The sequence below is a fragment of the Perognathus longimembris genome, chromosome 20 (genome assembly GCF_023159225.1).
Source record: "Perognathus longimembris pacificus isolate PPM17 chromosome 20, ASM2315922v1, whole genome shotgun sequence".
Lineage (NCBI taxonomy): Eukaryota > Metazoa > Chordata > Mammalia > Rodentia > Heteromyidae > Perognathus > Perognathus longimembris.
The window spans coordinates 37,281,580-37,308,109 of NC_063180.1; the positions used below are offsets into that span (position 1 = coordinate 37,281,580).

Consider the following 26,530-nt stretch of genomic DNA (forward strand, 5'->3'; position numbering starts at 1 on the left):
TTAGGGAGTGGGCTGTGGACATAACTGAACTTGAAAGTATTTGATCGTTTGAAAATGAGAGAAAGGAATGTAGATAAAATAGGACTAACAGTCCTCTCCTGATGTAAACATAAGGAGCATATTTATGTCTTATATGGGGGGCTATAGATACCTCTATAAAGACTACTTCAGGGCTGGGGATATGGCCTAGTGGCGAGAGAGCTTGCCTCGTATACATGAGGCCCTGGGTTCGATTCCCCAGCACCACATATACAGAAAACGGCCAGAAGTGGCGCTGTGGCTCAAGTGGCAGAGTGCTAGCCTTGAGCAAAAAGGAAGCCAGGGACAGTGCTCAGGCCCTGAGTCCAAGGCCCAGGACTGGCAAAAAAAAAAAAAAAAAAAAAGACTACTTCAGTTCTCAGTTCACATAAGATAGCTTAGGTGAATTTTGTGATAGAATTGTCAAGTTTGCTTTACTAAGGAATTATGCTAGAATATAGTAGTACAGTTTGAATTGAGTTATACAACTGTGAGTTCTGCCTGCTGAACATGGGAGATCATCATGTGCTTACAGATCGGACGATATAAAAAATCCTTCACATTCTTTGAACCATCATTAAACACTGCATTTTTGAGAGGGATATCAAGTACCTTCTGCTGTGACTCCACATATTCACTGCTTCCACAGTCAGACATCATTCCCCATGTAAATACAGAGGCCGGGTGAATAAAGGGTATTATAGGAATGTTACTAGGAGATTATGGAGGAGCAGAGACAGATACGAGTATCATAAGGCTGTTTTGATTTTTTTTTAACTCAGAGATTCAGGAGTATTAGTATCTTTCATCATATTGAAGTGAAGTGTGTGACTCAAAATTACATTTTCTTACCTATCATAGAATTTGAGGGACCCATGAGAATGTTAATTCTGTGCCTGTGAAATCCATAAATGAAAAACTCTTTGTTTGGGGCCAAGGGTGTGGCTCAAGTGGTAAAGTGCTTGCCTAGCTTATATGAGGTCTTAGGTTTAGTTTCCAGCACTATGGGAAAATAAGTAAATGAAAAACACTTTCTCCAGAGTTTCTTTCAAGTACAGATATTTCTGAGAGAAAGTGTAGTAACTAATTTTTAGACTTTAGGCACTAGCCTTAATAGGTTCAGTGCCATTTATAAAACTTCCATACATATAGCAATGACTTCACTTTTAAAATAAGATTTTAACTTTATATAACAAGTGTTTCATTATGTCTAAGTATGTTTAATGTGAAATTTTTAGTCCATATAGGATCAGATTTTCATTTTAGGGCTTACTATATCTGAGCAGGCTCAGGAATGTGCCTTCATTCTAGCCTTCTGAAAGTTTATATTGTCAGCTACCTTTGAGGGATACCTAGAAATGTACCAACAAACGTAATACTTTTTAACTTTTTGTGTATGACACTTATACAAGCTAGAGCCAAAATGCATGGATATAATACTGTATTTGTCAGCTATTTTTATATGCATAAAATAACAGGCAACCCTAGAATTCTGTCCCATGTGATTTATCATTCTATATAAGAACAGTGTGTTGTAGAGTTTGGTAATTTTCTTCCACTACATATTCTTTGAGGCTAATGATGTACTTCTAGTATCACTAACTGCTTCCCAATAACTAGTGAAAGGTTATATGTTGCACATCATTTTTTGTTTATATCTGACCTGTTACACAATAGAGTTGAGACATATTTTAAATTTTGTTCTTCTAGTTTTACTGTTCTCTGTGCTTCAATTTGCTTGTTTTGAGAATAATTCTGTAACAACTCTACTTGCTGAATAAGAGGTTTGAGTTGAGCTAAGTAGGCATCATGAATGGTGGGCCTCCTATTTACCTCTTCTACTTGTGGTATCATTAGAACTGCTTTAGTTTGAATGGGCTAAGGATAGGGTACAGTTCCCAGACTAATGGCTGTGTTTGGAGACATGTTATAGAGAAGTATTCTAACTGTAGAAAAGAAATTTGAGGTGCTGGGAATATGGCCTAGTGGCAAGAGTGCTTGTCTCACATACACAAAGCCCTGGGTTCGATTCCTCAGCACCACATATATAGAAAAAGCCAGAAGTGGCACTGTGGCTCAAAGTGGCAGAGTGCTACCCTTGAGCAAAAAGAAGGCAGAGACAATGCTCATGCCCTGAGTTCAAGCTCCAGGACTGGCAAAAAAAAAAAAAGAAAAGAAATGTGAGGAACAGCTGGTACCCGACTGGCGGCCACTTCTCCACAGTTTATGCTGTTATGCACACTTCTTTCTACATTCCCTACAAAAAAAAAGGTACCATTTAGCATGTTTATTTAAACATTTAATATAATTTGGTATCAACTACTAAAAATTTGAAAAGTCTGGATGGATAAAGAGTTTTAAAATCAGATATAAGAATGGCTCACAAGTCCACGTGCTGGTGGCTCATGTCTATAATTGTAGATACTCAGGAGGCTGGGATGTGAGGATCATGGTTCAAAGCTAGCCAGGCAGAAAAGTCCATGTAATTCTTATCTCCAATTAGGCACCAAAAAAGCCAAAAGTGGGGCTGTGGCTCAAGTGGTGGAGCCCCAGCCTTGAGCAGAAAAGCTCAGGGACAGCGTCCAGGCCCTGTGTTCAAGCCCCAGGACTGGCACAGACACACAAAAAAGATTGGATGGCAGCATGAGGTCCTGATGTGTGTGGCTGCTGTCCAGTGGATTGTTTGTCCACCTGCCTTTCCTCAGACTTTCCCTCTCCCCATGTAACCTAGCTACCTCCAAAACTTGGAACAACGGGGCTGAAGTGTGGGATCCCTTATATACTGAACTTTGCTATTTACTTGACCATTGTATGTATGGCACAGTAAACTCTTCTGTAACTGTTATGAGTTCACAAGTACTGTCAGAAATGGCAGGAATGTTAGGAATTGTATCATCACAAGCGTGTCTCTGGATAAAGTGGCTCATTTACTTGTCCACCTGCTTTTGGTCTTTTTGTAATATGCTTGCTGCTTGTGCTATTAGATGTGTATTTCCCCTCTTGATGCTAGTGCTAGTGAGGTGCAAAGAAGCTGGTACAGAGACAGGGAGAAACAGTGTGAAGACCCTTGGCCAAAACACTTCTATCATTGGGAATTCACATGAGTTGTTGTTGAACTGAATATAAATGGAATCACCTAGTATCTTCTCTGTGTCTACTTTCTTTCGCTGAAAATTATTGATCTGAGGTGCAACCGTGCTGCTGCTCATATTTTATTCTTTTTATTGCAGTGTAGTATTTCACTGCATGAATTTACAGTGTATATTTTTTCCTCTTGAACATAATGGATTTTTTCTAGGTTTGTGTTCATGTGAATAAAGTGAATAAAATATTCTTCTACAAAGCTTTTGGTGGACATATGTTGTTGTTTCTTTTGAATAAATACCCCTATGGGAAATATTACTTCATAGAGTAGACATGTACTTAATACTTTATAACAAATTGTCCATCAGTTTTCAACATGGTTGTACTAGTTATATTCCTCCAAACTATGTAAGAGATCCTTTCCAACATTTGCTGTTTTCTGTTTGCATTTTTTTTAATATGTAGCAATCTTTTTTTTTTTTGGGGGGGGGGGCCAGTCCTGGGCCTTGGACTCAGGGCCTGAGCACTGTCCCTGGCTTCTTCCCCCTCAAGGCTAGTACTCTGCCACCTGAGCCATAGTGCCCCTTCTGGCCGTTTTCCATATATGTGGTGCTGGGGAATTGAACCGAGAGCTTCATGTGTGGGAGGCAAGCACTCTTGCCACTAGGCCATATTCCCAGCCCTATATGTAGCAATCTTAATGAGTGTAATAGTACTACTTTTTTAGAAGAGTGAACTACTGGGGGTTGTAGAACTCAGAGCTTTGCACTTACCTCCAGCCCTTGCATGGATCTTTTAATCTGCCTTTAATTTAATTTGTGTTCACTTCTTGACTAGTGGCCATCAGTAGCTTTTCTATTACAAATAGTTTTGAATCCTCAGAGGAACCTCCTTGTTTTACAGACCATCTACATTTGGTGGTGCCAAGGAATCCGTGTTGTTTTTTTACAGTTTTGCCCCTTGCTTTCTTCTCACCATGCTGCTGCTCTGTGCAGCCCCCACTGCAGGTGGCCTTTGTCCCCCTAGCCTTCCTGAGCCCAAAGCCTGGAATACAGTGAAGACATCTCAGTGTCTTGTTTTCTTGCTCTCATTTTGGGAGAAAACTGGTGAGAAAGGTGTGTGTGTGTGTGTGTGTGTGTGTGTGTGTGTGTGTGAGAGAGAGAGAGAGAGAGAGAGAGAGAGAGAGAGAGAGAGAGAGAGAGAGACGGGGGATTATTGAGGGATTGGTTCATTTCCTTTCTGAGGCTCCTCTGGGTTCTACCATGCTCGGCCTGTCCTCATTCAGCTCTTTCAGGTTGGACTGGCTTCTCTTTAAACCTTGCCCTGGCAGGTTCCTGTCCTCTATTTCAGTCTGGGATGCAAACAGCTTAGGTCTCTTGCCTTTTAAAATGGGCCTGTCACTCTTTGGACTTGGTTTAGCTTTCCTTGTGTGTCCTCATTCTCTGACAGGTTTTAAGACCTATGAGTGTCTAGTTTACCTAGCCTGTGTTGCACTGAGATCTCTTTTGGACTTTCTAACTTTAAATTAGCATCAATTTCCGCTTCCCCTAACTGCCTGCCACAGTTAGCTTGTGGTTCTCCCATGCCTCCTTTCTGTCTCCTCCTGGGTTGAATATGTCTTAGTGTTCCGTTTCATTTCCTCTGTTGGCTTTTTTCCAGGGCTTACAATATGCACCTGTAATACATTACACTTCAAAAACTGTACCACTTCATATAAATAAGAACCTGACAGTAGTATACTTCCATCTCCTGCCCTTCCTTTATGCTATTGTATCTTGTGTTCTACGTTGAATTTTTTTTTCTAGATGTAGACTTCTGGTTTGAGCTGGACACAGGACACCTTTAATACTAGCTACTCAGGAGACTGAACCTAGAGGGTCAAAGTTCAAAGTCAGCCAAGGCAGGAAGTCCTTGATACTCCAGTTAACTTCCAGTTAACCAGCAGAATGCCAGCAAGCTGAGACGGAAGGAGGGAGAGGCCCTGAATTCAAGCCACATTACCAGTATACACACAGAAAAAAAATTCTGGTTTGACAAGATTTTGTGTTTTAGTTCTTAAGAGGTGACCTTCCATTATCTCCTGGTCTCCATTGTTTGTTTGTTTGTTTTTTTTTTAAGTGAGAACTCATTTGTCCTTTGTGCCACTGATACCCTGTAGGTAATATCTTATACTGTGGCTGCCTTGAGACTTTCCCCCTTGTCTTTGATGCCTTTCATATGGTAGCTTGTCAATGATATGTTCAATTTAGAATTTTTAAATATCCTTCTTGGAGTTTTCTTGATTTACAAACTGGAAAGATTTCTGTCATTTCCTAAAATATTTTCTGCCCCACGTTTCTTTTTTGTCTCAAACTCTGTTACACATTAGGTCATTTGTTATTCTGCAAGTCACCAATACTTCACCCTTTTTTTGTTGTTCAATCCTTCCTTTTTGTGTGTGGGGTGGTAGTATCTATTGACTTGTCTTCAGTTCTATTACTTACTACTTTGTGCTACTCACTAAGCTAATCCTGGACAGTCTAGTTTTTTTGACTGATGTTGTGACCGTCAGCTTTCTGTGAACTCCCAGGAGACGAAGATTGTGGTAACAAACAAACAACAAAAAGTAACTTAGGAGCCAGAAAAGAGGTTGCTTACATCTGGCATATAAATCAGCCTGGTTATTTTTTTAAATGCTTTTATCCTTGAAAAGTTGTTCTATACACCAAAAAAGGAAGGATTTTTAGCCCAAATTAAAAACATGAACGAATTGTACTTTAATGGCTAAAAGTATGTACAACCAGAGATGTGTCTTGCTTCTCACCAGCAGAATTGTTCCTAAAACTCAAGACTTCACATTTACTCATAAAATACATTTTTTCTAACCAACAGTACAAGAAATGTATCCAATGCCTAACGTATGAAACTGTAACCTCTCTGTATATCAGTTTGATAATAAAAATTTGAAAAAAAATACATTTTTTCTTCAGCTAAGCCCTGTTTTATTGAGATGAACTTCGGCAACTCTTCTTAGGCCTGTCGTACGCCCCTGATGCTCCAAATGGCTGTCTACTAGTCTAACGTGGAGACAGGAGAAAGGAGCAGATCAGCCTTTCCTCCTGAGGCCACAGGAAGAACTGGAGCCCTGTCCCTCTGGGAAGCTCTGTTACTTGCTACCCTATTACTGGAGACTGATGATGATGTAAGCTGATCAATTGTAGCTCCAGCTACAGTAATTCTTCAGAGATGCCAGTGCCACCCCATAGTTACAGGTATGGCCAAGGTGTGCTACCATGGAGTTCCCTATGTCATGGTTTCTAGGAGTGCTAGATTGCCCAGGAACACAGGATCAGCCCTGGCTTCACATCTTATGCTGTTCCTTTGTGTTTAGCACAAACCCCCAAACACCATGCATCTCTCCTTAGACAGATGCGACAGTAATTCCAAGTGATTTTCCCTTCTGGGAGGCTAAGCTTTTCACCGGTTACCCATTTGTGCTGGTGACAGCACGTCTCTCTCTGGAAAAACATCTAAGAATGTGTGCCTGGCAGAGCACCCCTCTACAGTCTCCATGCTACATGTGTGTGGCTAAAAATATATATGATTTTGTCTATTTTGTCTTTTGTAGCACTATCTATGAGACCTGAAAAATTCACTGTTCCTTCCACTTAATGAAAACCTATGTCTTGGATCAGAACATATCATGACCATGTTGTATGCTGGAGAAAGAATGCTAGGAAGGAGAACAAAGTCTGGATTCAGGCTTCAAATGGTAATTTATTGCCTAATGTTTTAAACTATATGCTTCCAAAGAAAAGACTAGACAGAAACAAAGAACTGAGTGTGTTAGTATAGGCTAAGGGTTTAGAGATACTCTTGTTGTTTGTTTGTTGTGGTCTTGGGGATTGAAGCCTAGGCCTTACACATGTTAGGCAAGTGATCTTCCAATGAGCTACTCTACTAGCCAAAGGGGTAGTAACATTTACTGATCTTCCTTAGCTTGGAAGAAGGGCTTCTCAATACATTGTCTACCAAAGTCTAGGCTAATGTTCAGAGCTTGTTCTTCCAGGGACTGGGAACGTGGCTTATTGGCAGAGTGCTTGTCTAGCATGCATGAGACCCTGGGTTTGATTCCTCAGTACCACATAAACAAAAAACAAATTTTGTTCTACTTAAGTACTTTATTAGCAAAGTAACATACATTGGTAACTTTACAGTAATACAAATTCTATTTCAGTGTGTGTGTGTGTGTATATATATATGTTTATATTGTAGATTAAATACAGTACATATTTTTACTATGTAGTAACGTACATTGTACAATCTGCTTATAAGTGGAGCTAAGCCTTTTAAATTGTAGTAGTAATAGTAGTAATAGTATTGGCAGTACAGGGGTTTGAACTCAAGACCTTAGGTTTGCTAGTCAGGTGCATTACCACTTGAGTCACAGCCATAGCCCTTAAATTTTATTTATATACTTCTATAAACTTTGACAGTTTGGCAAAAATCTTAGAATAAAAATGTCCATAAAATAATTCTAAAAGAAAAAAATATGTTTTCTAGACCCTGTATCCTTTTCAGTGTCAGCTACAGAAAATATTCCTTTTTAGGAAAGGTGTGAAGGGAAATGGTAGGAAATTTGCCAAATGTCTGAAAAACAAAAGTTCATTGTGACAGTATTTTTTAAAAAGAAGAGAAGTAGGTCCTTGAGACTTGGAACAGCTCTGCTGGCAACCATGCTACTGGCCAAGACTCACTGCGCCTTTTCCCTGGACCATCCTTTGTAAAGAACTTTAAAAGCAGCTGACATCAATTCCAAACTCTCCTATGCCAGGATTCCTCTGTCTTCCTGAATGCAAATAATTTATGACACTGGGATCTGTCGCAAGTTCGATGCCATGTGGGGACAGAGAGACAGAGAAATGCTACAGAGGACAGGAATGAAAGTTGAAGGAAGCCAGGCACTGGTGGCTCATGCCTCTAATTCTAGCTGTTCAAGAGACTGAAATCTGAGGATCATGGATAAAAGCCAACGTGAGTAGACAAATCCAAGAGATTTTCATCTCCAATTAACCAGCAAAAAAGCTGGAAGTAGAGAGGTACAGCTCAAGTGGTAGGGCACCAGCTGTGAGCAAAAGAACTAAGGGACAGCACTCAGGCCCTTAGTTCAAGACCCCTTACTGGCACACATATTAAAAAAATGTTGAGGAGCTGGGGATATAGCCTAGTGGCAAGAGTGCCTGCCTTGGATACACGAGGCCCTAGGTTCGATTCCCCAGCACCACATATACAGAAAACGGCCATAAGCGGCTCTGTGGCTCAAGTGGCAGAGTGCTAGCCTTGAGCGGGAAGAAGCCAGGGACAGTGCTCAGGCCCTGAGTCCAAGGCCCAGGACTGGCCAAAAAAAAAATGTTGAAGAGTCATACCTACCAGGAAACCTGAACTGCTGTGTAAATGGATGCAGGAACATGGTATTTCCATTTCGAGTCTTTGAAATATGTCTACTTCCTAGTCTGTCATGCACATGGCTTCCAGGATTCTGTCTCTCAAATACATTTGATGGACCATTTCCTTAAGGTCTCTCAGTTAAATAAATTGCCAAAACTGTAGGTCACCCTGAGAGAAGACAGTACTGCATTCTTACCCATTTATTTCTTTTTATGATGAATACCAGGAAGTAGAATTTTTTTTTAAGCCTGATGAATATAGAAGTGGTTCTTAATCTTTTGAGATGAACTTTCTTGAGAACTTACATAATATATTTTCTTAGATATAACCTGAGGCTTCAGAGATTTAGTTGTTGTTACTTTTGTATCTAAATCAGTTTGTTTCAGAGACGGCAGGGACTAATTTCATACACTTGGATATATTGACAAAAGTTGCCTTCACAGTTTATTTTTTCTAAGATCTTTCAAGTATCAGACACACTTATGTTAATAGTTGATATATTGCATTTGTTAACCAACTTTTTTGGGGATATATAAAAATTCTGTTTTTGTGTTTATTTTATAGCTTCAGTTTATTGATACTGCCTTGATTTCAGTATCTTGTTTGGTCACAGGATCTGAAAATTATACTTTCATGGCAAAATATATAATTGTGAAAAAAAATAAGCTGGCACAATATACTAGGTAAAGTGCCCAATATGTCTTTAGAAGTAATGTCTCCAGGAGTGGTGGTTCACAGATCTAACTACTTGGAAGGCTGAAATTGGGCAGATGGAGGTTCAGACCAGCCCAAGCAAAACATTCATAAGTCTTTTATTTCAACCAATTAAGGAATAAAAGCTTTTGTGGTTACATGTGCCTGCCCATCCTGGTTTCTCAGAAGGTGTAAATAGGATCCAAGTCAAGGCTACCCAGACAAAAAGTATTTGAAAAGTAACAAGAGCCAAACAAATAGGTGTGGGGTGTGGCTCAAGTGATTGAGTCCTGTGTTCAAACCCCTGCTACTGCCAAAAAGAAAAAGAGGAAGTAAGATCTTAAATATATAAAACATTTAAAATTTTTCATTTGTTATTTTGTCATCTGTAAATTAGACCTTATCAAAATGTTTCATTTAAATCAGATTATTCTGTAAATAATTTTAGACATAATGGTTTGTTTAGTGAATGAGAAGCTTTACAATTTGCCAAGGGGTTGTCACAATGAAAAGCAATTAAAGAACTATGGTTTCTTATTGCCCATTAAAGCCCCTGCACACAGTGGGCATTGCAATTGTTTCATTTTATTAATCCTTTTTATTTTTTTTTAAAACCACTATTTTAAGCAGATGCCAATAAATTTTAAGTAGTTTTACTTTGCATTTGTTTGTAGGTAGTGAGCAAACTTGAAATCAAACCCGAGGCTGTGCAAATGAGAGTTCCAGAAATGAAGGCCCTCATAAGCCAATAACAAATACCACCAGTTAGTACTTTGTCTTCTCTGTTTCTTAGATGACAATATGCTGATGCCCTGCTCCTGACATACTAGAAGAGTTTAGTCTGGCAGGTTGTTATATTTGGATCCATATGTCTCCCACAGGCCTATGTGTTGAGGGGCTTGGTCCTTGGCAGATGGCATTGTTAGGAGGTGGTGGGTATGGTAGGCAGTGGGCCCTTGTTGAAGGGAGTAGGTCTCTGCTTCCTGGCCACCTTGAGGTGAGCGGCCCTGCTCCATCACATTTCCCCTGCTGCTCTGTTCTGCCTCATCCCAGCCAGACACAACAGATCACCTGGCGGTGGCCTGAAGCCTGTGAATCTTTCCTCAGGTGTTCTCAGGTCCCTTATCTCAATCATGGAAAACTGACTTAACACACAGATCTGATTTGGTGTCTTTTTCCTATTTAAACTTCAAAAAATGTGACATTCATCACTTGAGTTTGAATTTTGGAACCAATACTAGTATCATGGTATTTATTTTTAAAGGAACAACATCAATTTTATGGACCTACATTTGTAGGTTCTAACCAACTATAGATTCATTTCCCTTAAGTGAGATAGCTTTTACCATGATTTCATAGTCATTCTCATAAATGGAAGTTTACTGGTAAAAATGTCTGAAAAATACACATGAATGTTTAAGCTACTAAGACTTAGAATGTTTCTAAATATATAAGCCATTCATATAAAAGTAAAGATTTCATAGCAAATATTCATTTTTATAAATAAATAAATAGTACTTTGAAATTTATGACTTAACAATGTTTATAAGAAAATACTTAAATATTTCTGGAATGAAAATCCTCCCTGCACTGTCAGGATTCAAGCATTGACTTTTGACTAAGTATGAGGGTATGTTTAAAATACTATAGGAAATGTTAATTAACAACTGCTATCTTTTTTAAAAGCCTTATGATGTGCTAATTAGAGACTAGTTAAATATCTCAAGTAGTAAGTCATACGTATTCCTTCCATACCTTTTTCTTTTTTTGGGGGGGGGGGGTGGTGCCAGTCCTGGATCTTGAATTTGGGTCCTGGGCACTGTCTGTTAGCTTTTTTGCTCAAGAATGGTATTCTAGGGCTGGGGATATAGCCTAGTGGCAAGCGTGCCTGCCTCGGATACACGAGGCCCTAGGTTCGATTCCCCAGCACCACATATACAGAAAATGGCCAGAAGCGGCGCTGTGGCTCAAGTGGCGGAGTGCTAGCCTTGAGCGGGAAGAAGCCAGGGACAGTGCTCAGGCCCTGAGTCCAAGGCCCAGGACTGGCAAAAAAAAAAAAAAAAAGAATGGTATTCTACTACTTGAGCTACACCTCTGCTTTGGCTCACGGACTTATCTTCTGGGCTGGCTTTGAACCTCGATTCTCAAATCTCAGCCTCCCCTCTATATTGCTATGTCATAAGTAAGGTGACTGTTTACTTGAAATCCTTCACTGTGTGTCTCTTAAGTCTCCTTGAATATTCTACTCAGTTTCTCTAAACTGAGCAGAGTATTAGTTTAGCTTTGTCAATATTGTGGTAACTTCACATTTTTCCTTTGTTTGCTCGGGAAAGCATGGCTATATTTCTCAGTGTCAGCCATTGGCACACTGAGCCTCCAGTGTGCTAGCTAATTTCTTTTCAACTTCACAATTAAGGCTATTCCAAAGAGTAATGCTAAACATTTGAATCTCTCCCTTTTGTCTTCATTTAATTATTTCTTAGTATTGCTCCTTATTAGGCCAAATTACTTTGGTATGTCTAATTAAAAATTAAATATCTTATAATGATCTGGCTTTTAAGGAGATTCACAGAGTAATGATGCCTAGCCTTTTCAGTTTGTTATTGGCCTACACTTTGCTGGCTTTAGTTTCCTAATTTAGTAACAGAAATAAAACGGTGCACAACCCGGCAGGTTTGGTATGCCGGCGCCCAGCCAGGAAGCATGGGTTTCTTAAGTAAATGGACCGATGGGGATTTGAGCGAAACACAGATTACGTTACATGAGCTTTGCTCTTCACGGATCCCTAACTACTGAAAGGAACTGGGCTAAACTGCACTGTCTGTATAAAGTCTGTCTTGTTCAAACGTAACATACACACAACATGATGTATTGTTTCCTTTTTCAGAATTAAAAAAAAATCACCTTTCATATTTCTGGGTTTAATTTCTTATTTCTTATTCTCTTGATAAATAGCTCATGGAAATAAGTTGTGGATTTTATTTAATGATCTATATATATCTGTAATACCTTTCAAAATAGCATAGCTCTTAGTAATAATACACACAGGTAAAGTGCTACTGGGAGAGGAGATGTAAGAAGACAGCCTGGTTTATATGCTGTGGCTCTAGCACCAGCAGCACTGTGCCTGGTGACTGTGGTGTTCCTTGACTATCTTGTCCTGTTAATGTCACTAACACTTGAGGGTTTCCTGTACCCCCTTTATGAATACATGAGCCCTGCTATGCTCCTGTTGGCCCTTGCATTCTTCCTCACTGCTGTGGCTCGTCTGTCATTCATGTACTCATTGAGGCTCATTTCCTCTTATTTTGGAGAACCCTAAACACTGAGGACTGGCTTGCTTGTTCTTCAAACCGTCATGTGCTTGTGATCTCTGCCTATCAGTGTCAGAAGAGCAACGACTGTCCAACTTAGTGACCTTTGTCTATACAGCTAGAGGCAGATCATTCCAAAGTATATTTTCATTGGTATTCCATCCCTTGTGAGACTGTTGACAAAAGAGCAATGAACTATTCATTTCAATTCTTGGGATTCCTGTGGCAGGGTCTGGATACAATGTATCCAGGATTGGTCACAGTGTGGGATAAATGGATTTAATGTATGTGTGCTTAAATAGTCACAACCTTAGCAGGTTTGTTGAGGTGGAATATACTATGCACTGTAACATTCATGTGTGAAGATTCATTGGTGTCTTGAATGCATTTGTAAATTCTGAGTTCTTAGTGTGTTTTTGGAGTTGTATCACCATTACCTAGGCCAGTCTCCACTTCCTCTCCAAGACATGGAGATTCCTATGTTTTCTGTCTCTTATTTTCCTTGTAGAAATTTCACATATGTGGACTCATAATTGGTAGTGAATGCAAAGGAAGTATTAACAGTGACTTGAATAATAGTCACACTAGTTTTTGTTATTTTGTTCAGTCATTTCTAACCAGAATGGCCTTGTCCTCCTTCAATTTTACAAGTTCTAATGAGACCTTTCTTGTGAAGCCTCTCTGTTGCAGAAGGCACTTGTGTGGGAATAATAGAGAAGTTCTAGTTTCATGAACGGATTTGAAGGGGATATGGCCATGGCCTGTTCAAGTGTTGTTCATGGCTGCACTGGGTGCCTGGGCTATAGGTGCTGACTGTCTGCTTGCCTGGAGGGAACAAGGAAGCTGATGATGGAGGGGGACCCCATCATCTAATCTACATTGGAGCCCAGATGAAACAGCCTTCAGAAAGACCACGCAAATAAAATTAAACTACCTGCAAAACGGTATTGAAAGGACCACGGCTGATCTCAGGGAACTGTTGTTTTAAAGTGACACAAGTCCTAAGTCACAGTGATGAGGACCTCAACTGCTATGACTGAAAATTACAATGACTGTGACTACAAAAGTTCATTGAAATGAGCGTCCCATTTTCATCATTGATTAGAACCCCCAAATGACTGTTTTATCCTTTTCCTGCATACAAGAAGAAGCAATAGAACAGCTGGATGGCTGGGCACATCCTATGGAACACACAGGGAGAGTGGGCCTTGAGCATTTTCCAGACCTGCTCTGCTGTGCTGTGAACACAGTGTGTCCTGGCCTTGCAAATGCAAACCACAGTTAAATGGCTTTCCTGCCTGTAACTCTCTTTGGTATGTGAACATGTCGTAATAAACAGTGTAGCATGTTATTTTTCTGAACTCAATGGACCACTGATGAAATATTGGGGTTTACATGAACATAGCTGAGTGGTGGTCTAGCTCTATGGCACCTATCATTACAATAATATTGCAACTCTGACTACAATAATAATGGTTTTGACAAAATTAGCAGACAAATTATATTTGAGCATCATTTTAGTTTGGTTTTTTTTTTTCAACGTTGCCTTTTTGAGTGCTGTTTTGGTCAAATGTCTTATATTTTACTAAATTGCCAGTTCAAATAATTAGGCGACTAGTACAGAAACTTAACTCCACCAAAAATGTTAATACTTTTGGAAATCGTATTTGCACCCCAAGCCTTTCTGAAGAAAAAGTAACCATGCACGTAGAACTGTTTGCTGTTCCTTATGTGCTTACAGCTTTTCATTCTGCTGTTCAGCTACATCTTATTATTGAGAAGCATTTGAAAGCTTTGTTAATACAACATACAACAAAAGCTTTATAGAACGCAGTTAGATTCTGAAGGCTGGTATATGTTGAATGGCCTGCAGCAAAGCAGCAGTTCTCTGTGGTGTTTCTGCAGAGGGTGGGAATAAATAGAACTTTAAAGAAATAAACTTATATATCTGTTCTCATTGGAAGCTCAATACAGTTTTCTGTGATACTTGTATTTGACAGGAGAGGCATGAACTTGGGAATTTCTTTTTCATTTTGTAATGGCAGGCCCCTTAGAAGTATGGATTTACATGAAAGCACTACATTTACACACTTCATAAATGTTTGTTTTCAGTTAGCTGAAATATTAAATCCAAAATCTTAGAATTTTAACAACAAGTGTGTGTGTGTGTGTGTGTGTGTGTGTGTGTGTGTGTGTGTGTGTGTGTGTGTGTGTCCTTGTGTCCTCCCAGTACTGGGGCCGAGCTTGAACTCGGAGCCTGGGCGTGCTCATCCCTTGCTTTTTTTACTCAAGGCTGGTGCTCTACCACTTGAGCACACTTTTATTTCTGGCTTTTTGCTGATGAATTGGAAATAAGAGTCTCACAGACTTTCCTGCCTGGCCTGACTTTGAACTGTGATTCTCAGATCTCAGCCTCCGAAGTAGCTTTTTAAAAAAGATGAAAGTAAAGCAGTTGCCAAGAAGCACTCAATCCCCAGTATCATAGACAGAAAATCATGTAGTGTGATGAACTGAAAAGTACAAATATTTTTTACAAATATTTTTCTGCCATGTATAATCATAGATATATCTCATATATTCACATCATTAACCTCTTGATGGAGGTATTATTCTATCCCTCATCCTTCTCTCTCTAACAAATACTTTGCTTACAGCAAACCAGTCTAAATAATTGAGTAATAACCCACAGTTGCACAGGCAACAGTAAGAAATGGGGTTATGATTTGAAAACATTTCTATATAACTGAGTATTTGCTTTCTACAGCCCGATCCAGAGAAAGCATTTTACTGTAAAGAGTGAGACAATTGCAGAGAATGGAATTTGGCATTGAAGTAATTGTCTTTTCTTTCTTTGTATGTTCTCCTTAGTCCAAAGTGCTATGGAACTTAAATTAGAGCTGTTTGTTCGTGGTACCGGAAGATGCCAGAGCTTGAAAATAGCAAGCCATGTTACTGACACTCTGTGGTCAGTGGCTGGCTTCCCATCCCATTTAAATTCTAGGTTGTCGGTGTGCATCCTCACAGCAATTTTGAAGGGGACTTGCTGGGTTTTCTTTGAAACTGTTAGTATTATTTATGCCTAGTCTAAGCAGTTACTGTAGGTCCATAGAGAAATCAATTTCAGGATACCCTATAAAGGGTATTGTGTATTTAGTATAAAATTAAACAATGCCCACACTGTCAGGTTAATATTATTCCTGGGACTTGAAGGAAATGAGGTATGCAAAGAGATGTCTGCTTCCTAGGAAGGGGAAGAGGAGTGAGGACATGCAGAGATCAGAAGACAGATGGAAAAAGTAGGACTTTTACTAGGCTGCCTGAAGGAATGTGGTATGGTATCTGTGTCAGTAATACTCCATTCATTTCAAGGTGACATAGCAAGAAATATATTTGAAGATGTCAATAATGGTAAATTCATCAGTGATAAAACTAATAAACAAAAGCAAAAAGAAAAAAATACTGAAAAGATATTTCAGAAAGGAAACTTCGTTATTAGAAATAAAAACAGTCAAGAGGTTTCATTAAAGGTGTGAATTTATGCTCCAACTATTGTATTCATTTATGATGTTCAGTTCGTTGGTGTTTCTTTGAAGTTTGCTTTAGTAAACACTATATTATTTTTGGCATTTTGGGAGAATTTTTTCAAAGATAATTCTAGTTATTGTTTTTATTTTAACTAACATACAGGAAAATTCACTCAGTGTATCTTCATGTAACAAACAGCATGACACATGAAAGAATTCCACAACCCTCAGGCTCTCCATACCACTGGGGCCTTTGGCCCCTTTAGGCCCTCCCATCAATCATGTTCTGTAGATCAATGGTTTTACGTTTTCTAGAAGATTATATGTACTATGTACTCTTGGAATCTGACTTCTTCCACCTAGTAAAGTGAATTTGAGATTTATGTTCTATGTGTCTGTAATTTATTATTAAGTAGTGTTTCATTATACGGACATACTAAAGTTTACCCATTCATTGCTGAAGAACTGTTACTCTTTTCCAACATTGTTGTGGCTATTCTAAATCTTTTGCATTTAAAATTTAAAATGTAAAAGCAGCCTGTGTGCATGTATATGTATACACACATGCAGGCTATCATATTGTATATGCTTATGTAATATGAGTACAAAATATATTAGTTTTTAGATACTTTTCTGATATTGACAAGTGAGTGCTAAGTTTATTATTTACTGCTCAGCCTCCCCAATTCTGAGCAAAAAATACATTTGAATATGGGTAGATAGGGTTAGGTATATAATATAACCCGTGACTATAGGAGTTGAAGTTAGTTTATTGTTTATTTGACACAAGAACTTGCTATATAGCCCAGTCAGGCCTCAAACTCAATACCATGGGCCAGACTGGCCTGGAACTCCTGAACTTCTGCCTCAGCTTCCTGGGTGCTAGCAAGAGAATTCCATTCTGTCTGAATGTAACTGACACACCTAGGAGTCATTTTACTTTTGGCTCCATTAATACACAATTCTGCCTAGCCTACCTTCGTGTCTGTTTTATAAAATACAAATGTGTCTGATGTTAGCTGGGTACCAGTGGCTTCTGCTTGTAACCCTTGCTATTCTGGAGGCTGAGATCTAGAGGATCACAATTTGAAGCCAACCTGGCGGGGTGGGGGTGGGGGGAGTCTGTGAATCTAGTCTCATGATAGAGCATTGAAAATCTTAGCCTGAGAAGAAGGATTCAGAAACAAAGTCTGGAGTAGAGAAGGGAAGAGTATGACAGAATCTCAGTCTTTAACATATGCAGTGATGGGGAAGAAGTAGACTTGCCATGTCCCAGGCTTACATAAAAAGCTTGGCTGAAATATGATATCTTAGGACAGAGTTAATGCCTCTCTCCTAAAATGGGAAGAACTAGGATCCTTGTAAACAATGTTCCAGTTGTCACTGAAGACAGTGATTTGGCATGTGTGAAAAACATACTTGTCCTCACCATGGAATAAACTACAAGACAAGGATGAAGAGGGAATGTTGGAGTTGAGGGGAAGATTTCATCCGGGTAGAAATCTTCATTGGATGAGTGCTTCTTTTAAAATGAGGCTTGCATCTGGCCAGTGTCTAAACATGTTACCCAACAATAACTACTTTAGGATAAACTTCACTGTTGCAGAATTCTCCAGAAGACATCCCGATTCTTAGTTCAGAAATCTTCCATTTAGTTGATATAAAAATTTGTTCCTAGTTACAAATCTCCTGTTACCTACTTGAATAGAAAGCAGGTCACACAAGTAACAGAAGCTCAGCTACCTCAAAGAAACAGCAATTATTTTCTCACTGTATCAATGATGCTGGTCCATCAGTAAGAGACTTTGGGTTCCAGTTCAGCACTGTGTCTCCCCTTTTCCTTCTTAAGAAACAATGGCAGACTGAGTTAGACACCTACCTAGGCTGGGTTGTTTGCACCATAGCCTTAACTCTGCTTCCGCATTTATGTTTACAGAAAACAGTCCCAGCTATGATTTGATTTTGTTGAACTGTCACAGTATCGATTCGTTTTATTTTTGTTCACTTACGTTCATCAGAAGGCAATTTATCTTAATTTTGGTTTTGGTTGTAGAGGTTGGCGATTTGAAGGAGCTGCAGACACTAGACATTTCTACCAATCGTTTGCTAACTTTACCCGAGAGGCTTCACCTGTGCCTTTCTCTGCAGTACCTGACTGTGGACCGCAATCAGCTATGGTGTGTGCCGCGCCAGCTCTGCCAGCTGCCCAGCCTCAACGAGCTGTCCATGGCTGGAAACCGGCTTGCATTTTTGCCACTTGGTAAGTGACCCCAGTCATGTGGTAAAGTTAAACAGCCAGAGCATACGATGGGAAGTGTTCCTTGGATTAGGATGGATCGATTTGCTCCGTGTTTTCTTGAAGATGCCTCTCTGAAGCCAGTTTTGCTGAGAACAAAGCAGCTTTCCCAGATATGTGAAATTTATTTCCATTAGGGATTTCATCATTTAGAAAGGAAAGCAGTGCTAACATACTACCTTAAGGGACAAAATACATCCGATATACTCTAGAAGGGAATTAAAATGTGTGTTTGAGCCGGGCACCAGTGACTCATGCCTGTAATCCAAACTACTCAAGAAGCTGAGATCTGAGGATTGTGACTCAAAGCCAGCCTGGGCTGGAGGGTTGACTTTTCTTCCCAGTAATCGCCAAAAATCTGGAAGCAGAGGTGTGGTTCAAATGGCAGAGCTCCAATCTTGAGTATAAAAGCTAAGGAAGAGTGCTCTGGCTTTGAGGTTAAGCCTCAGTACCGGCATAAACAAACAGTGTGTATTTATGTATATGTAAGTATGAATTTCACAGAGGACACTGAGGAATGTGGGAGAATAGATGTAAATATAGCACAAATATATCTGTTTAGATATGGAGCTCTACCTAAGAAAATTGACATTGTGTATCATTTATAATCAGTATTGTCAGGTAACCTGACTTCAGAACTTTTAAAGACTTGGATGAACTGCCTGCCAGACTAGTTATGTCACCTTGGCTAATAGATGTCATTATTTGCTATAGATAACTGTGGTCAACCCACTTGGACCTAATCTATGCCAAAGTGCTCAGGCCTTTAATAAAACAGTATGTTTATTTCACACAGAATGGAACTTAATTTGTACAAAAGTTCCAATTTGAAAAAAATTAAAATATGGAATCATAAACTATCACAGTAAACAGCTTGTGACTTTACTCATAAAAGCATTTTTTCATGAATAATTCATCTCTGAGGGCAATGAAGTGAATAATTTACTCATCCCTGAATGGAAATATTTTCCAATGTAATACATATCATGTTTTCAATTTAAAGACTATATGAAAACTTTAAAATACTGGATACATTAAACTCAACATAAGAATTGTTAATTGCAAGAAATTTGCTTTTCCACAAATGAATCTCATACTTACACAGTTAAAAAAATGAAATGAAGCCATTTCAAAAGTAAGCTACATTTCCAAGAAATCAGTTTCCTAGAAAAGGGAGAAGGTAGAAGAATATCAAGTATAAATATATTTAAATTCCTGCTGCCAGGCACCAGTGGCTCATGTCTGTAATCCTAGCTACTCAGGAAGCTGAGATCTGGAAGATCAAATTTTGAAGCTAGCTTGGCAAAAGACTCCATGTCCATCCAGCAAAATGTTGAACTGGAAGTGTGGCTTAAGTGGTAAAACACCAGCCATAATAAAGAAATGGTGTGAAAGGAAGAGGTCTTGAGTTTAAGCCTTGATACACATACACACACATACAGACTCTGTGTGTGTGTGTGTGTGTGTGTGTCTGTGTGTGTGTCTGTGTGTCTGTGTGTCTGTGTGTGTGTGTGTGTGTGTGTGTGATATTCCTTCACTTTGGGATTTTTCTTTTCTTTTCTTTTTTTTTTTTTTTTGCCAGTCCTGGGCCTTGGACTCAGGGCCTGAGCACTGTCCCTGGCTTCTTCCCGCTCAAGGCTAGCACTCTGCCACTTGAGCCACAGCGCCACTTCTGGCCGTTTTCTGTATATGTGGTGCTGGGGAATCGAACCTAGGGCCTCGTGTATCCGAGGCAGGCACTCTTGCCACTAGGCTATATCCCCAGCCCCACTTTGGGATTTTTGCTAGTTAATTTGATATAAGAGTCACAGGGATGTGTCTGCCTAAGCTGGCTCTGAATGTGGATTCTCAAGGGGCTATAGTTGGAATAGGAATTGTCTTTCATATGCTAATGTGTAAGAGGTCTAGGTTCCTGTTGGTGGTACTATTTGGGGTGGTCTGGAAACTTTGGACCTAGCTGGAGGAAGTAGACACTGGGGTTACATGTGTCTGAATGGTATACCTGGCAATAGTGCATTCTTCCCTCTCTGCTTCCTGGTTGCCATACTGTGAACTGTTCAGCTCTGCTACACTATCCCCGCCATGATGGACTGAAATCTCTGAGACTGAGAGCTACAGCAAGCCATTTCTTCTCCTCCTGTTAAGTTTTCTGTGAAGATTTTGTCACAGTCTGACTAATACAAAGACTTCTCAGGTTATCCTGTCTCTGTCTCCCCAAGCCTTCTTCAGGGGACCTCACACTGTAGATCTGTAGTTGTCTTAAAGGGCTGTCAGATTATAGCTGCCTCAGAAGTCAGCTATAGAGGCTGTGTGTGAGGGTGACTTGAATCACTTATAATACTGTCCCACCAGTTTCTTTGAGTATGTTCTTCTTAAGTCTCTTGTAACACTGTCAAATCCATTAAGACTCTTTGACTACATTCTTCTTAAGATGAAAAGATGCATCAAAAAAGGATGTTCCTATTATTACTGTGCCATGACAATTGAGTGGCAGATGAGTCTACAGATAGGCTTTGCTCATAGTGGTGACTATCAGCAGAGAAAGAAAAAAGCAATCCTCAGAGCCTAGTGCTTTGAAAGTTAACCACTGTCTTCAAACTTCACTCACTGAATTGTGACTTGATTCTTGGCAAATACAAAGAAAGGACTCTCTTACCAGTTGCTCCTGTTTGCCTTTGCATAATCATTAAGCCCAGTTTTTTGGGGAGTGCTCATTGCTTGCTTCATGTTGAATAATAGATACAAGGATTGTTAGGTTGCTTGTGCACACGTCGGCTGTGGAAAAGCCTCCTTTCTTTTGTTCCCAGAAAGTACCGCGCAGACTAAATTTAATGCTTTTAACTTCTGTAGTGTAAGAAAAGTGCACTCACATTAGCAGATAGAATCATTATTGAATACATACTCAGAAAGCAGTGGATACATTCTTTTCTTCCTTTTTTTGCCAGTCCTGGGCCTTGGACTCAGGGCCTGAGCACTGTCCCTGGCTTCTTTTTGCTCGAGGCTAGCACTCTGCCACTTGAGCCACAGCGCCACTTCTGGCCTTTTCTATGTATGTGGTGCTGGGGAATTGAACCCAAGGCTTCCTGTATACAAGGCAAGCACTTCTTGCCACTAGGCCATATTCCCAGCCAAGTGGATGCATTCTTAACCAAGAGCATTAGATGTGGAACATTGAGACCTATAGCCTGTGCATGGACCACCATAGAATAGCCCAAAAGTAAGCAGAGATACTAATGAGCTATCCCTTAGACTTTCTAGTGATACAGTGTACTATTCTGTCCATCATGGACTTTTGTCAGACATTGTGACACTGAGAGGGATATAAAACTGACCCTTTTACCATACATCTGAAGGATACTTGTTTTTGTAGTGGAGTAGTTACTTTTCCTCTATAGGAAATTGAATTCCTTATGTACAAAGCATCTGGGTTGTAGAAATTAGTGGTGTAGCTTTAGAGACTCACTCTTAGACATGTCAGCACACACACTAAATTTCTTTCTCTTAATATAAATAGCATATAAAAGTCCAAATTGTTAACTATACTTATTCTTTCTATTGCTTCTTGTTCCTACTTTCTCCTTATTTGCTTAGAAAGTTGGGAGAATTACTATTCAGAATTTTTTTTCAGCTAAAAATATTTAAGTCCACACAGTAAAAGTATTTATACTTCAAATTAGTATTAAATCTAGATAGAGATTAATCATTTATTTTTAACTCTTTATTTTAACTGATTCATCAAAAGCATAAAATTGTACATATTTCAGGGGTACCATACATGTATCAGTTAATAATTTATTAATCTCAGACTTAGAAGTGAATGTAACATATATATTCAACTAAGTCACTAGAGAACTGTGAATGCATGTGTATTTCTATTTGAAGAACTTCCTTGAGTCATTGTAATGCAACTGATTTTCCCAGTTTGTGGCCTTCAATATTTCATTGCTAACAAATTCATTCTAATAGAAACGGAATATCCCAGGAGTTAAGTTAGGCTTCTGTTTGAGTCAAAAGTTTTATATCTGCTTCCTAAAATGGGACCCAATGGACACAAGACTAAAATTGTGTTCTGTAGGAATTGTTGGGTAGCTCGAAACAAAGGAGAAATCGATGAAATGAAAAAGTGAGTAGAAATGTAAATAATACAAAGGAGATACACGAAAAGAAGTAGAGAAAGTCTTGTACACAAGGCTAAAAGACTAATAGGAATAAATGGGAGAGAATTTGTCAGTAAATTAAAAGTGTCGACAGGTCTTATTTCAAGAGTAGTTATAACCTTGGAATGCAAATTTGTTCAAGGAAATTGACATTCAGTGCTCCTTTTTGAGCTTTTTCAGATATTTGTGACAAAAGTTCCTTTCTTTATACTTGTGCTGCTTACCTAACTGAGCCTTTTCTGTTTTATAAGAGTGCTTTAGTTTTCCTTCATTGCATAAGGCTTTTTATTCTTGCCTCAGGTTTTCTTAGGAAATTAACAGGATCATTTATATGGCTTCTGGAAATGTGGGCTGGCTGCTGGCTGACTGTGCTAATGTGTGATTACCAAAGTGTTCTAGATGGAGCTTTCCGTGGACTAATACGTATTTTCACTAAGTCTGAGAGTATGATTTGGGGTGCGGAGGGATTAATATGAAGAAAAGGAGCCCTGTTATTTCAAACATCAATTAAAAGCAGAGTCCGTTCTTTAAAAGACATAGAGTGGCTGTTGAGTAGAGTGAGGTAAGGTAGTATGAGGGTTGTAACCTCAAGCTGAGTGTTTGCCAGCAAAACTCTTTGTTATTTTGGTCCTGGAACTTATACTTGTTGTTGTTTTTAAATAGTGACAAGAATGTACTGTACTAGGAATGTCTGCAAGATGTTGTCAATTAACTTAAAAGTAAGAATCTGGGATTCCTATCAGTCACCATTTTCAGTAAAGTCCTGAAGTTCAAAACAAAGACAAGCCCAAGTTCAACTAAGGAACAGTTGAAGGTGCCATGTAGAGGGAGACATTTTGCTCCTCTCTTCTGCCTGCCATGCTGGGCATTGATTCTGAAGTTTTCTCCCCTAGGATCTTCTCTGAAGGAATTCTTCATATATCTCCATACTTCTGCTGTAAAGCTAACGTGTGTCAGACTGGCTCACTAATTTTCTCATCTTTTAAAGGAAGCAAAGAGATTGTTTATCACTTCTCTTCTTAGAAGGCCTCCTTCAATTCCCAACTCTGACATCACACCAGGATGCCTTAGGTATAGTCCCTGCCATCTCTTGCCCCCAATACCCTTGCTTCCAGCTAGGTTAGGGTACCCTAGGAGTACCCTGCTTGAAGGGAAATGGTATTCTGAGAGGCTGTCAATACACACATGGTGAAGCAGGTAGATGGGCCTTCAAATCCCAGTTCTGTCTCCTAATTGCTGTGTGAACTTGGCCATAGGAAGGTTATTTAATCTACATCTCAGTAATAGGATAATCTCAACACCAATGTCATAGCAGTATTATGCCGTGTTTGAAACATACCAGTCATCATAAATATGCAATGACTAAGAACAAGGGAAAGAAATGGTAGAGTCTGTATCTTCCTTCTTGTGCTCCAGAACACCTAACACAGCACCTTAGCCTATCACTTGTAATTATTCCTTTGATACTTTTAACTGTGCAACAGAAATAGAGATGCTGAGGCATGGTTAAGCCAACAGCAAAAGAAGCCCTGGGGTCATTACAGTCATTTAAATTTAACAGTTGTACCTGATTTGTAGTTTATGAAGTATCGTATTAAATTATAATTCACTGTGAAATTTTATTTTGTAAAATATGACTAGATCAGAATGGCTATGAAAATGTAAGGGGTTTAATGGAGCTTCTGTGTGTGTGTGTGTGTGTGTGTGTGTGTGTGTGTGTATGTGTGTGTTTAAAAATTACTATTCTAAAAAAAGTAGTTGACATGTCCTTATTATAAAGGGCATGATATAGGTAATTTAAATTAATTTTAAAAATTATTTTGAAATACATGGTAAATGACTCTGAATTCACTAGTGGGAAGCCTGACATTTTATAGCAATTAAAAATACTGTAATTATGACTCATAATATCTCTGACTTGCCGAACTATGCCAGTGGGCTTAACATTGATAGAGCATTGCAAACTACCAATTTTGGCGGCCTGCCTTGGTGCTGAAGTTTCTATTGCCCCATTGTCTTGTGAAGAGAATACATTGCTCTTTGATAGATGTGTTTTAGCCTGGTCAATGTGCAGTGGACTCAGGCGCTGTCCTCCTGTACGCTTGCTTTCCCCGCGTGGTGATGAGAGCCGAGTCCTCATCACCTGGGAGCACTTTGTTCTTTCTTCAGCGCTGCTAGAGCCTTGAGTTGAAAAGGAAAGAACTAGAGTAGGGTGTCTAACTTTTCCTATTTTTGCAAAAGAAAAGCAGGAAATGCTTTAAGCTTAATAGAATACACTTAAAAGCCACAAGGAGAAGTTCTGTGCAAGTGGACAACTTCTTGCTTTATGCATTTTACATAGTGAGCATTTTTTTTTTTTGCACACACATTTACAATGTTATTGATTGCAGGGAAGTCTGGGTACCAGCTGCTCAAGTCTGTAACCCTGTCTATTCAGGAGGATGAGATCTGAGGATCACAGTTCAAAGCCATCCCAGGCACAAAAGGCTGTTAATATCCAATTAACCAGCAGAGAAGCTGGACTGGAGACATGGCTCAAGTTTAGAATGCCAGCATTAAAGGAAAAAGCTGAGTGAGAGCCAGAGATGCTGAGTTCAGGTCTTGATAGCAGCACACGCGCATGCGCGCGCGTGCGTGCGCACTCACACACACAGAGTTTTAATGCATGGTATGTTTCTTACAATGTACTGATACATTAGTATTAATAGAAAGAAGAAAACAGAATACTTCATAGCCAGTAAGTGTCTTTTCCAAAGTGTGTTACTGAGTGAAGTTTTTCTGTTAAGCATAGGAGAAATATCTCAAAGCTTTTTCATAGCAGACACTCCTATTTTGATTCATTATGATGAAAAATGCCTTCCCACAATGCTTGGGCTTTTGCCAGCAAAATGCTTCCTTGTGAGCTGAGAGCACTCAGGAGGCTGTGGACCATGACCTTCCCAGCCTGTGACCTTGCCTGGCATTTCCTTCTCTGCCTCACCAGCAGGCTGCGCTGTGCCAGCTACAATGCTGAGCAGCTGGTTCTCTCCCCAGTCCTGCGTTCCCTTTTGGGATCACTGTATATTCAGTAGAGGAGATGAAAGACTAAGATGTCCTGAGCAGCACCTGGCTTTGCAAGGAATCAAGCTCAGTATGCTCTCCATTGCTGGATTGTCATAACAAGACAGTGAGGTATTGTTATCCTCAGAATATGGAGGAGGAGATAGGCTCAGAGCACCAGAAGCAGCGAGTGGCAGCCAGATTGTGCTGTTTGGAAAGCTTAAGTGTATTAAATACCCACATCCACATGGTGGTATGCTGGCCAGTGTAGAATAGATTTGAACACAGATGATACTAGATGATACTGAAAACCTAAGGCAAAATGTAAACCAAATAGCATTTTCAGATCATTAACTATTTGTCTTTTTTTCCTCTAAAATTAAGTGGAAAGAAGGCAAAGCTATAAACAAGTCACATGCCGACTTCTGTTGAACATTGTAGTGTGATTTTGCACATTGCCCCTCTTACTTTGTGTATTTCTTCAGTAGGGTATTACAGCAATGACCTGTCCCATCCACCTTGTTCCATTCTGTGTCCTTGGCTGTCTCTAGAGACTGTGGCCTCTAACTTTTCTGTTAATAAATGTAGCCAGAAATAGGGTAATAGAAAAATCACCATTAGATGAATACCATACAGTGCTGCAGATAAGATCCATGGAGGGGAGGTAAAATGTAACAGGAAGATGTGTGCATAGTCACTAGGCTGGAGTCATCCAAAGGCTTTACCTGGGGCTTGGAGGCGTTTCCAGATACACACCTGACTGTGGCCCGAGGCCTCATTTCCTCTGTGAGACTTCTGGAGAGCCCCTGGGACAGGGAGTTAGTTGTTGTCTTCCTCCAGCCTGAGGGATCCCAAAGAGAAGAACAGGGGATCCACTCTGCCTTTTGTGTCTTGGGACCTGAGATCACACCCATCATTGCTGCCTCCTTTTAGGTACTGTAAGCCCTCCCCACTAGGAAAAGGCATCTAGGCAGAAGC

General features: G+C 39.6%; 1 protein-coding gene across 3 annotated transcripts in view; it reads left to right on the forward strand.

The window, feature by feature from the left end:
* Positions 1–26,530, forward strand: part of Lrrc28 (leucine rich repeat containing 28) — a 62,125-nt gene that overhangs the window by 17,814 nt on the left and 17,781 nt on the right. The window contains exons 4-5 of one of the 3 annotated variants that reach the window (XM_048329704.1): positions 6,710–6,853; positions 18,114–18,320. The exons of 1 other annotated variant lie outside the window; for it this stretch is intronic. In XM_048329704.1, coding sequence (XP_048185661.1) covers positions 6,763–6,853; positions 18,114–18,320 — 298 coding nt within the window. In that variant the 5' untranslated portion in view covers positions 6,710–6,762. The remainder of the gene's footprint in view (positions 1–6,709; positions 6,854–18,113; positions 18,321–26,530) is intronic. One more of the 3 variants, XM_048329702.1, reaches the window with a different exon arrangement.